This window comes from Thrips palmi, unplaced genomic scaffold (genome assembly GCF_012932325.1).
Source record: "Thrips palmi isolate BJ-2018 unplaced genomic scaffold, TpBJ-2018v1 HiC_scaffold_4, whole genome shotgun sequence".
Taxonomy (NCBI): Eukaryota; Metazoa; Arthropoda; class Insecta; order Thysanoptera; family Thripidae; genus Thrips; species Thrips palmi.
The window spans coordinates 15,071,115-15,084,615 of NW_023144631.1; the positions used below are offsets into that span (position 1 = coordinate 15,071,115).

Genomic DNA, 13,501 nt, shown 5'->3' on the forward strand with positions numbered 1-13,501 from the left:
AAACGCCGTTTTGTCGGCTTTTAATCTGACCGTGTCAGTTTGGTGCTGCCGTGTTGCTGTTACTCCGGCGTGGCGGCGGTGTAGCGGGCCGCCCACATGTCGACCAAGTCCGCGGCCATTTCTTCCGCCAGCTGCAGCCGCTGGAGCCTCGCAGCCTTGAAGGCAGCCTCTATGGCCGGCATCTCCCTCTTGGCTTGCCGCCTCACCATGGCGAGCGCCTTGGGGAATGCGCCGCTCTGGACGTCCTTCTTGACGATGGCCGTCATCGTCTTCACGACCTCCGAGGGTTCATGGTCTTTAAAAAGTCATTGTCTCGGGAGAGGAATAGTGGCCTTAATAAAGGCTGTTTTGTCGGCTTTTAACCTGGCCGTCAGTTTGGTGCTGCCGTTACTCCGACGTGGGGGCGGTGTAGTGGGCCGCCCACTTGTTGGCCAGGTCCGCGGCCATTTCTTCCGCCAGCTGCAGCCGCTTGAGCCTCGCAGCCTTGAAGGCAGCCTCCATGGCCGGCATGTCCCGCTTGGCTTGCCGCCTCACCATGGCGAGCGGGCAAGCGCCTTGGGGAATGCGCCGCTCTTGACGTCCTGCTTCACGACGGCCGTCATCGTCTTCACGACCTCCGCCATGGCGGCGACGGCCTCTGGGTCGGAAGACATCGGAGCAGAGGTGGTCTTTCCGAGCAGGACGGCGGCAAGCAAATGCCAGGAATGGCAAGAACGTAGCCTTGCTGTGTATCCCTACGCTACGCCCCTGCGCCCCACGTCACGCTTGCAAGTGTGTGTGTGTGTGTGTGAGTGCGCTCACGGAGAGCGAAGGGGAGGAGGGTTCGCTATGGTCTTTGAAAAGTCATTCTCTCGGGAGATGAATGGTGGCTTTTAGCCTGGCCGGCAGGTTGGTGCTGCCGTGCTGATGTTACTCCGCCTTGGTGGCGGTGTAGCGCGCCGCCCACACGTCGACCATTTCTTCGCGACATTCTCCGCCGCCTCGCGCCGCACAGCCTCCAGCAGAGACTGTGCGAAGGGGAGGACCTCGTCCCCGACCGTCAACACGGTGCGGATGGCCTCGCTGGTGGCCGCGTCGCCGAGGGTCCCGCTCGACAGGGCCTCCTCGATGACTCCTGTCAACGAGCTCTTCAACGCTCGCGCAACTGCTTCGAGGGCGAGGGCATCGAATCCGGACATCTTTCCGACGGGCACGGCGGCAAGCGAATGAGGCAGCCTTGCTGGGCTGGGCGTCCCGACACGGAGAGCGAAGGGGACAAGGGTTGATAGTCTTTGAAAAGTCATTCTCTCGGGAGAGGAATGGTGGCCTTGAAAAATGCCGTTTTGCTGGCCATCAGGTTTGTGCTGCCGTGCTGCTCTTACTCCGGCGTGGCGGCGCTGTAGCGGGCCGCCCACGTGTCGGCCAATTCCACGGCCATTTCCTCCGGCAGCTGGAGCCTCGCAGCCTTGAAGGCAGCCTCCACTGCTGGCATGTCCCGCTTGGCTTGCCGCCTTACCATGGCGAGCGCCATGGGGGCAAGCGCCTTGGGGAAAGCGCCGGTTTGGACGTCCGTCTTGACGATGGCAAGTCGATCAGCTACGCCGGGTTGCCAACCCTGCAGGCGCTCGCCCTTGATGCTAAGCTTTTCTAATGAGAACAGGTCACGATTGGTTAACTTTATTAACAGAACAGGGCCGGAACTATCACTCAAGCATAGGAGTGTCATGCGGTTGACTTTTAACTTGAGGTTGCCTTTAGACAACGAGGAGAAACACTCATAAAGGGTGCCCTTTTGAGCATTCTACGACGACATTTTGCAGTTTTGGCAAATACCTGCTGTTGGAGCATTTGCCCTTGCAGCCCCTACAGGCCGCGATGCACAGAAGGTTATTCACTCGGCATCTGAACCTCTGCGTGTCGCATCCGCCATAGTTTGGGGGCAGTGTTGTGTCAACACTGGTAAAACTAAAGCGTAGTATTACCCACTGTTTTCAAGCGTAATCAGTTCACGCTTGAAATCAAGCGTAACAGGCTCATCCGCCAAGATTTTCCCTATCTAAATGCACGAGGGAATTTCTAGCCTATGCTTGATTTCAAGCGTAACTTAATGCTTGATTCAAGCGTAACTTTATACAATGGAGTTTTGAACAAAACCTGGAATAATGAGAAGCACTTATCAAGTGTGGGAATGCAAAATGCAAATCAAACAAGAATGAGTAGAATAATAAATGAACTTATCCCAGTAGGGACATTTGGGTACTTAGAGGGAATATGCAGTTCCAAATCCAAGGTGCCTGACTCAGACGGGGTGCCCACCGGCCCCTGAATGGCAAGTGCTTCGCGCGCCTCGCCCTCCGTCGTCCTGGCCGCTTAAGTGCGCGTTGGCGGTGCTCCGCGCGCCGCAAGGCACTGCTCTGCAAACTGAAGTGTGTAGTAGGTAGCTCACTGATGACCTTGGTTGGCTTCTTTACCTAGAACATGCTGCCACGTGATACTCTATTGGGTTCGATTCCACCTCCTTAACCGCGCTTGGGTAGTGGCTCGGATCGCTCAGGTCTGGGAGGAGAAATGCTGACTCATGGGTGAGGAGCTGCTTAGCCGTCGCATGGACTATAAAGATCTCTGCGGTGCCAACAGGGTTTGACCCCATTCTGAGTTGCGCATCCTTGGTCGCAGTGACGCCGGTCCCTGCGTAGTGTGGGTCCGGAGGCTGGATGTATGTCCTCTCTGGCACAGCTGGATGGGTTGCATCAGCAACGAAGGGGTGGCCCACAGTTGCTAAAACCAACTTCGTTGATGCCCAGTGACCAGCAGTATGAACAGCCGAGACATTATTCTCGTGGATCTCTGCATCCATCGTAGCTTTCCATGCCTTTCCGACGCAGCCCGACAGCTTGCTTCTGTCGCTGCCTGTGTGATGGTTCGTCGAAAACCAATTAAGTTTACCGCTCATAACGATGGTCGCAGTCTTATTCACTTTGGCTTCAGCTGTTGCCTTATCTATGGCATTCTTGTGCAGTTCGTAGTAGTCGGTGACTTTCTTGTCTGGCACAGTGATTGTCCGTGTATACGCACACGCTGCGGACGTCCCACCGCAAAGCACAACAGCTGCGGCCGCAGCTGCCATGAAGTCTCGCTTATCTGCTGTCTTTCATGTGTGCCCATGAAGCGGCGTAACAGGCTGCCTTACCAGCACTTATCCCTGTCAGAACAGGCAGTTTCAGCGAGTCATCGAGTGCAGGGTCCACACCGGCGGCAATGCCCAGCTCAGCTTTCCCATATTTATGCTGGGGATTTTGATTTCTCTGAGTGTATTCATTGTGGAGCCTGGTGACCAAGAGTACTCAAACCACCAACCAGCACTCAACGCCAAATCGGTCGCAAAACTAGTGATTTTTGCCCTTTTTGAACCTGTGAGTACACTAAATACGCGCAAATTTGTACACATGAGTACACTAGTGTACACTACAGTACACTATAGTGATTCACCCCTCGAAGTTTTGTCTGTCTGTCTGTCCGTCCGTCTGTGTGTGTGTGTGTGCACTACTCCTCCTGAACGGCTCGGCCGATCTGGCTGAGATTTTGCAGGGTTATTAGACATGTCCTTGGCTCGGCACACGCGAAATTTCACTATCCCAGCTCACGTGGTTCAGTTTTTTTAGGCGAAAAACACCTAAAAACGGCGAAAAATCGAGTTTTCTGCAGGTAGATCACTTCTGTCTTGAAGAAAGGAGGGTCTGGGGGGCGGAGCCCCCCTGCCCCGACAAGTTAAAAAGTTACAAGGGTCAAGATCGTGTTATCTGTAGATGAAGCAACTCTATCTAGAATAAAAGGGGGTCTGGGGGGCTGCATGCAACAAGTAAGAAGTAACCGATGATGATGGACAAGCCAATGCCTGCCGAAGGCAGGCTAGCGCCGCAGGCCAAGGTAGGTACGCCAGGCGCGGATTGGAGGAATAGGCCGCGAGACATCGCGAAGCCTGTTACGACAAGACGCGGTCTGGCGTAAACCTACCTTGTATCAGAATTCTGGTCAAAAAATCTTTCATTGGTTATTAACATTTTTCACGTTGGTACATAGTGGCATTGTGTTTAGCCAGATGCTCAGGTCCCACCTTTAATACAGTAAAATCAATGCCCTGAGCACGAAAAGCCGTACGGACCACGCACAAGCATTCACCACCCATTCTGTTGCGTTTTTGTCTCTGACGTAGTAAATGGTTCGCTGCCAACTTTAATCCTTCGTGGCACTGCTGCAGAGCCGCGACCCTGCCAACTCCATGGCTTTGTTCTTAAATGTTTTCGCATAGCCATCGCCAACAGGGAGCGCGGAGCCTGTTAGCTACCTCTAAGACCTCTCCATCTAGCGTCTAGTTGAAAATACCTAACACTGCCCATAGGTCCGCGGCTTCAGGAGCTGCCTTGCCAGTGATACCGAAGACCTCGATGTCTACTTGGTCAATATCTGCCATAGCCAGGGCATTGCAGGTATTCTCCCACCCTACAAATTGGTCTTCGTATGTGGCCATATTCTCTGCCGAGAATGCTGCTGCTTCAGACAGCTTACACTTTTTTGCGCATGGCATTCACATAAGTACCAATCCTCCTTGCAATGGTGGAGTGTCCAGAAGTGGCTTTGTGTTCGTGTCCAGTCAGATACTGGGAACCGATGTGGTACTCGGCCCCGCCTTCTTCTATCTCCTCACACTCAGCGATGAATGCCCGGCAGTCCGAGAGCCTTGGCATAGCATCTAGGTATGGAGTTCTAGCAAGCCTCTTCAGGCCTTCCTTGCAAGCACCGAATTTGGCAGTTCCAGCTGGGTATGTCGACTTCCTCAGTCCTACGTCCTTGGAGATTTCCCACGCTTGCCCGTATTAACGGATGGTTGCTGAGGCCGTGATATTGCTGGTGTATTTCGGGGACGTAATAGTACATTGGGGGACCCACTAAGCGCTACTCGCGTAGTGAGTATCTCTAAGGATTTGCTTGATGTACAATAAATAAGGAGCCCCTGGGTACAATTGATTTGAGGCTGAGCGTGTCCCGGGGCGAACCGGGTGGCAAAGTGCCTTAACATTAATAAAATTGAAAGTGGCTCTTTGGCCTTAGTCGCCTGACACACTATTTATGAAAAACTGAAGTCAATCCGCCGGTGTCCTGCTGCAGGTGAGCTCGTCGCAGGGGCACTTATTGACACCGAAGTGAGTTCGGTGCCCCTGGAACGCCGTCAACCTGCAACAGGACACCAGTGGATTAATGCTCAGACAGACAAATTACACAAACATAGTAAAAGTGCGCTTAATGCGCTTAATGTGCTTAAGCACAAGTGCCTTAAGGGCGGGAACTGGGGGAGCGGGAGGCGCTTTAATGCACATGATGTGCTTAATTAAGGTGGTAAGCAGTGCTTAAGCGCAGCCACGGGGCACAGGGGGAAACCAGCGAAAAATATGGAGAACCATGGGGACAAGAGAATACAACTTTAAGCGCAGAGGCCGTGCCATACTGCGAGCAGGATGGGGCAAGAATCAAAGGAGCTGTTTCACAGAAATTACAATAATTACACACTTAAGGCACACACAACACGGGCAGCAAAATTAACAGAGAGAATAAAAGCCCAAGTGTACTTAACTTTTGGAGGTGTGCTTAACGGGGTCAGCCGGCCGGTGAGTCGGCGGCGCACGGCAAAACCAACGTCCGGGTTTCCCAGGCGCACCCTGGAAAAACAGGGCATTTTTCCAGGGTGCGCCTGGGAAACCCGGACGTTGGTTTTGCCGTGCGGCTGGCAAGGTGGGCGGTGGGGGTCCCTCTCGGAACTGCCGCTGTCCGGACACACGCTCGACGTACACGTCCCGGGACCACTTGATAGCAGCGGCACAGGCAGTAGATGCTAGCAGAGGAATAGGGTACTTTCGTAGATCCCTGAACCGGAAGCACACAGACGCCATGTTGGCGGAAGTAGATCCAAACTTGACATGGGAAAGAGACGTTCGTCAAAGGTATCGGCCACACTTGAACATAAACAGTCGTTTGATACTTGTTTGCAGTGCTTGTGTGTTTCGCGAGCAATATTCGTACAGCTCGGCTGTAGTTTAGGATCCGAAGAGAGGTTAGTTTCCGGCCAATTTGGCGTCTGCTGGTCTGCTTGCTTCCGGTTCAGGATTCGACGAAAGTACCCTATAGATCGGGGTGTTACGCCAAGACCAGCAAGCACGTACTTATTACGGAAGTCCCACGCCCCCAGGGCGCCAACTACAATCGCGCCGACGGTGCAGTTTCACCCAGAGGCTCGCAGGTGGTCGGCGATCGGATCATAGGCCTGGTGCTTGGCTTCTCGGGCCCGGATCAGGGCGGCAGGCCGATCCTCATAGGGGCAGCAGAAGTGGACAGCCCGTCGATGATGGGCGTCGGGGCGGAGCTGCACCAGGTTTGGGGGGGGGGGGGGGGGGGGGGGGGGGCTGGGACATTAAGCACACCGTAAGGAATGGCCCGGTTTACTCTAACACTGCAAGCACTATGAATCTTGAGTGCAGATAAAACAACATTTTGCACTGCGTTATGCACTAGGGTAAATCCACTCTGAAAAAGACTCTGAAATCTTAGAGTTTCAGAGTTTTTTCCTGAGTTCCAGAGTTTTTTTCCTGAGTTCCAGAGTTTTTTCCTGAGTTCCTGAGTCTCAGTCTAGAGTGTCAGAGTGGGACTTCTGAGTTCCTGAGTCTCACTCTAGAGTGTTAGAGTGGGACTTCTGAGTTCCTGAGTCTCACTCTAGAGTGTCAGAGTGGGACTTCTGAGTTCCTGAGTCTCACTCTAGAGTGTCAGAGTGGGGCTTCTGAGTTTTAGAGTCTCACCCCAAGGTTTCAGAGTGGCGGGCTCTAGAGTCTTGCTCCAGAGTTTCACATTGGGGTCTCTTAGTTTTTAAATCTCACTCCAGAGTTTCAGAATCTGACCTTATTTTTCTAAGTTTGGTAAGTTTCTTTTCAGAGTTGGAAGTTTTTAGTCACGCGGCACCGTTAATTGAGTGCGACAAGTGGCGAAACGGTAGCCGCACGCGATAAGTTGCACCGTGTCGCAGCGCTCCGTGAAGGTAGGCAATCCCGCACCACAGGCGAGTTCGATTGGGTGCCTAACCTGTGCGTCACAGGCGTTCGGCTCGTTCGGCTCGTTCGGCTCCGCTCGGTTTGACTTCGGCCAACTTCGGCTCGGACTCGGGTCGGTTTCGGCTGGAGTCTTTTTCTCACTCCCCTTTGCGTTCGAAACGGGCGAGGTGCGGAACAGTTGTTTGAGACATGTTTTGGACTAGTGTCTTCTGTCGTCTTCATGGGTAGATCAAAGAAAAAGAGACCTGCGAAGTATAAAAGTTATTACGACCGAGATCTGGCTCATGAATGTGATGTTCCCGAATCTACACAACGATATCGAAATGTAAGCGTCCTGTAGTGTTATAAACATTGATATTATGACAGCTTCTATGCCTACTGTAGCACAACAAATGCATGCATAACCTCAGCAGACAACATGATGTAGTCATTCTCCTTAAAATTTATCACAGATACTTCTGTGTCTTGTGGTTTATTTTTGGCCCCAGCTGCTTTGAGTCGGAATCCCTAACTTGAACTTGTATTTATGCAACACACTCTATGGCTGAGCATTTTCACGCTTTTAACATAATAATATAGGGCCTAGTGTAAAGAACTTTCTCGATGCTAGCTTTTTCTTGAAGGAAACTGTGATTTTGATGTGCAGGTTCTAACCACTATTGTGATTTATCGTGTTCTAATTTTGCTTTACTTGTTTTACAGCGACAACAAAATGACACAGCTGGAGAGAATGCTCCACTAAACGCTGATCTGCAACAGGGAGCGGAGCTGCAAGGATTGACAGATTATCATGATGCGGATGCTGCCGAACATAACCAACAGGTATGGAAGTGTAGAGAAAATGTTACATGAAAACAAAGTCTCTAAGTGTTCTGTCGATGTTTGATTCTCTTCCTACTCCAATTAGGAGTGGCTAATTTTTTATATTGTATCAGGTGGGGCTTGAGAAAATGTTGAGCGTTCAGTAGTTTGTTTGTAATTTTTTTTATGACATTTGTCGAGGAATTCGAAAAGCTGTGTAAAGTATGTTTGTTTTTATGAGTGGAGCTATACTTGTATTAATTAAGTTCTGCAGTGATGATACTTTTAAACAAGGTATTAATGAGTCATCACCATAGCAGCTATTCCATACTGTTCATAGTATATTATTTTTTATCTTTGCTTCTGTAAGTCTTGCTGCTCTCCTCAAACCAAACCATTATAACATGTTAAAAGTAGAATCTTATCCTGTCTCATAAGTAATTTCTTTTCTTTTCCTTTTCTGTTTCATTGCAGCCTCAACCTGAGAGTGAATCCCTTGATGATTCTGACGACTCCATTGAAGCATCCGATCCTGGACATCTTTCCGATTCCGAATCTAGCAGTGAATATGATGACTTCGTCAACTTACATAACAAGAGATGCGTAAGTTGTGCATGACTTACTTCTTGTGTTTTTTCTTGCTTTTGATACTTTGTATTAGAAATAAATTTTTGGCCTAAAAGTAGTCTACTTTGAAAATTGAAATATAGATAAATATGATGTTTTCCAAAAGATTTATTTTAATTTATGCCCTTTATTTATTATACCTTTTAAGGAGTCAATCCCAAGCAGCAAGTCTCCAAGTCTATGTCTGAGGCCAACTGTCCAGTAAAGCTGTTACTCTCTTTTGCAGCGTAACCCAAATGAAGGAGATCCAAATCAGATCATTATCTCTGAACCAGAACACAGTGAATCAGGAGCTGAGGAACAGGTAAGGATCTCAAAATATTTCATGATGTAAAAATCTTTTCCTGCTCTCCAAGCAGTGTATCATTTTAATTGTTTTTATTTCTCATGTCTCAGACAGATCATTCTTCTCCAAATGACTCCGAATCAGAATACGATGAGGATGGTCCTGAGCAAATTACTGATAAAGCCGGGCCTCATGAGGAACAAACTTCAGATTCCGATTCTTCAAGTGGGCACAACTTTGTCACCTTACGCAACAAGAGACTTGTGAGTTGAAAATTAATGTCTGTCCTCTTTATGTGAATCGTCTTTCTAATGATTGATGACACTGGCATTGGATTGGGGTATTGATTACTGTGGTGAGAAGTTAGCTTTCATTACATATGATAATTTTTTTTCCACCCTTATGTTGCTTATCTTTTCTTCTCTACCTGAAGTGGTGAAAAGTTGATTCAAGGAAACAAGTCCTCACAATGTACTTGAGAACTTCTCACATGAATCAACATTTTCACCTCAATAGAGTCAACAAGACCTCTGTCTATTGCATTTGAAGAACTCAATTTGAAATAATATTTCCAAAGTAGCCAAAAATAAATGGACATGGAGCCTATCCAATCAAGTTGTCAGGTGCAACAATTTAACATCTGGTACTCTCTTTTACAGCGTAATCCAAACAGAGATGGTTTTGACGCAGCTAATGAGAGAGAACCCACTCAGATTACTCTGTCTGAATCGGAGCACAGTGCATCAGCAACTGAGGAACAGGTAAGGATCTCAAAATTTTTCATGATGTAAAAATCTTTCCCTGCTCTCCAAGCAGTGTATCACTTTAATTGTTTTTATTTCTCATAATGTCTCAGACAGATCATTCTTCTCCAAATGACTCCGAATCAGAATACGATGAGGATGGTCCTGAGCAAATTACTGATAAAGCCGGACCTCATGAGGAACAAACTTCGGAGTCCGATTCTTCAAGTATGCACAACAACTTTGTCACCTTACGCAACAAGAGACTTGTGAGTTGAAAATTAATGTCTGTCTTCTTTATGTGAATCTTCTTTCAAATGATTGATGGCACTGGCATTGGATTGGGGTATTGATTACTGTGGTGAGAAGTTAGCTTTCATTACATATGATAATTTTTTTCCACCCTTATGTTCCTCATCTTTTCTTCTCTACCTCAAGTGGTGAAAAGTTGATTCAAGGAAACAAGTCCTCACAATGTACTTGAGAATTTCTCACATGAATCAACATTTTCACCTCAATAGAGTCAACAAGACCTCTGTCTATTGCATTTGAAGAACTCAATTTGAAATAATATTTCCAAAGTAGCCAAAAATAAATGGACATGGAGCCTATCCAATCAAGCTGTCTGGTGCAACAATTTAACATCTGGTACTCTCTTTTGCAGCGTAATCCAAACAGAGATGGTGGTGGCGCAGCCAATGAAGAAGATCCCACTCAGAATACTCTGTCTGAATCGGAGCACAGTGCATCAGTAACTGAGGAACAGGTAAGGATATCAAATTATTCCATGATGTATGAAACTTCTGCTGCTCTCTAAGCAGTGCATTTTTTTAAAAATTGTTTTTATTTTCCATACTGTTGCAGACTCAGCATTCGTCTGCAGATGAGTCTAATAGTGAATCTGGCAGTGATGGCCTTTTTCAAAATTTTGACAATGCCTCCCTTCATTCTGAACAAACGACTGACTTTGAAATGGTAAGCAACATTTTTTCCACATTGAAATGTCTTGAGTTCTTTCTTCATTTTTCTGTAATGTATTGTAGTTCAGTAATGTATTCTAGGTTTTTGAAGCTGTAAAGTGTAGTGTGTTTGTTTCCTAGTTATTGATTTTATACGATTTGATTTTATCTTCTCTTTGTTTTCAGGATAACATGTCTGATAGTGTCAATATTGAACACTGTGGTTTTGAGAATCAAAACAGAGACATGGGTCTCTGGGATGGTGACCAGGTCAGTCAAATGAGATTTACTTCAAATAAGAACTAAGGGGGGTTTTACCTTAAACATGGAAAAAAAATTTGTGGCTCCTTTGTTTATTTTCTTTGGATTGTTTGGTATTCATTTAGCCTTAAGAATATGTTCCTTTTTGATATCGAGTGTCAAGAAAGGTGGTTTGGTTTGGACAAAGTGGACCTCTGCTCAGAAACCTTGTGGTATTGTATCAAACAAAAGGCAACGAGGCCAAAATTTTGACCAACTGGTTGATCCAAAAGCTTACGCAGAAACATTAAAACTCAAAATTGTTCGCGGTCTGAGATCAGAAGTTTGATTTCTCCATACCATGTCGCATTTCTTGACACTGATTATCAAGAAGGAACATTGTCTCATGACTAAATTAAAACCAAACATGCAAGAAAAACTAAAGTAATATTAACTGGAAAAATCTTTGTTTCCTCACAGGCAAATGAGTCTATCTCTTCAGACGCCAATGAAGAGCAAGAAAACGAAGCCCACATTGCAGAGAACATGCCAGACAATGTCGTAACTGGGACTGATGGTTTTCAGAAGTTGCTAACTAAACTCCATGGTGTATATTCAGAAGATATCCCTTCTCAACCAACAGTGAACCCTAACGACATTATCCAAATGGTGATAGGTTTATCTCAAAGGCATAGGTGGACACACCACGAGAAAGAAGATTTGATGAAATTAGTTAACTGGATTGTAGGAAGGCGAATCCTTCCAGATACTCGCTTTCTTATAGACTCTGTATTTTTTCCTAAATCAAGTTTGACATATTTTTTTTATTGTTGTAAATGCACTAAAATGTTAGGTAGTAGTGAACTTATTGAAATGAAAGTCAAGACTAAGACATGCCCTAATACAAAGTGTGCCCACTCCAATGTGATATCTGACCTTTCCAAAGCCACATACTTCGTATGTTTTGATGTACCATCACAGATTGCTTTACTTCTACAAGACCAGAATGTACGAAGGAAACTGTTAAATCCCAAAAGTCTCTTTGAAAATTCAAACCATGATAGAGTGATGCGGGATCTGTATGATGGTTCAGTATATCGAAAATTTCTGTCATATCTTGATTTTTCCAGCAATACTCATTATGTCTCAGTATCAATGTCTGTCGATGGTGTTGCCCTATTTGTGACTAGTACTGTTTCTATCACACCTTGTTTTCTTATGATAAATGAACTACCCCCAGTACTAAGGATGAATAATTTAATCCTTGCTGGCCTATGGTTTGGAAAAAAGGTACAAACTGATGTATTTCTTCCACCAATTGTAGACAAAATTAAACATTTATCTAATGAAGGATTTAATATTAAAGTTGAAGACAATGTTTATTGGCATGTTAAGCTGTATCTTCTCTCACTTGTGGCAGATTCTGGCCTTAGGTGGGATGTACAGGGAATCCATGCGCACAGAGGGGAATATATAGTTGTTCGTGGTGTCTTATCAAGGGTGAAGAGTTGGGAGGTGCTAGAAAATTCCGCTTCAGTTACCCTTTTCCACCTTCAAGAACTCTTCAACAGATGCTGGAGGATGCAGCTGAGGCATTGAGGACTAAAAAGGTCATAAGGGGAGTAAAATGCCTGTCTGTCTTAACTGCTGCTCCTCTTTTCCATCCCATTGAAGGCATGGTGGTTGACAAGATGCATGCGGCTGATGAAGGCATTGCAAAAGCTTTCACCCTTTCCTGGTTGGGAGATGATGGCGCCATGACATGGAGTATTAAAGCCCACATTCCGAAGATTGAAGACAGAATCGCAAAACTTAGATATCCAGTAGAAATCCGCAAAGCTCCCAGAAAAATCCAGAAGAGAGCAAGATGGACGGCAAGAGAATGGGAGAATTGGACTCTATTCTTTAGTGTGCCAGTGCTTGTGGGTATTCTTGCAAATAACCTGCTTCAACATTGGTCTTTATTTGTACAAGGTAACTTCCTTCTTCTTCAAACTGAAGAAACTGAGGAAATGCTCAATGTAAGTTGGCAATTGCTGTTGGAATTTGTTGCCAAGGTAGAAATCCTATACATGGCTGAAATGATGACTTTCAATGTACATTTGATCTTACATTTTGTGGAAAATGTAATCAGGCATGGGCCGTTCTTTGCTCTAAATGCTTATGCCTTTGAGAAAGGTAATCAAATTTTGAAGAATGTAATCTTTGCTTGCAATGGAATACCCAATCAGGTTTGTCGCTACATAGCAGAGGGACAGGCTGCACAAATAATGAAAGTTGAAAAACCATCTGATGAAGCTAACTTGTTTTTGAAGAAGACAGACAAGAAAAATCAAGCTCTCATCAAAGAAGTTGGCAATGCTGAACTGCGTGGATTCTCCAGGGCTTTTAGCAATCCAGACAACCAAGAACAATGGCTTTTAAATAAGCACAAGATAGACAAAAATCAATGTGTTATTTTTAACAAGGTGAAAGTCAATGGAGTGACATATGAGACATTTCGTTCATCACAAAGGCTGGATAATTCAGTAGCTCTACTCACTGATGAAAGTGCTTTACAAATTAAGAAAATTATACTGAATGAAACAACTCATGAGATATTCATTTTTGGAGTAAGGGTTCGATGCAAGCCATCTAAGTTCTGTCACCCAAGTGTTGTGAGATTAGGAAAAATGTCACTCTGTTTTTTATTGGATGTCTTGTCTGTGGATGAGGAAATAATTTGTGTGCCTCTGTCATCTCTGAAGAACATATTTGTCAATATGAAGTTGC

At 46.2% G+C, this 13,501-nt stretch overlaps 1 protein-coding gene across 1 annotated transcript; it reads left to right on the plus strand.

The window, feature by feature from the left end:
* Positions 1 to 7,191: 7,191 nt before the first annotated feature.
* LOC117649921 lies at positions 7,192 to 12,385 on the plus strand. Its single transcript, XM_034393106.1, has 11 exons — positions 7,192 to 7,398; positions 7,776 to 7,895; positions 8,349 to 8,477; positions 8,728 to 8,805; positions 8,898 to 9,050; positions 9,447 to 9,548; positions 9,644 to 9,799; positions 10,195 to 10,296; positions 10,395 to 10,505; positions 10,676 to 10,759; positions 11,210 to 12,385. Exons 1-11 carry the CDS (start codon positions 7,294 to 7,296, stop codon positions 12,326 to 12,328), a joined length of 2,259 nt encoding a protein of 752 aa, XP_034248997.1. The 5' UTR covers positions 7,192 to 7,293; the 3' UTR covers positions 12,329 to 12,385.
* The last annotated feature ends 1,116 nt before the right edge of the window (positions 12,386 to 13,501 follow it).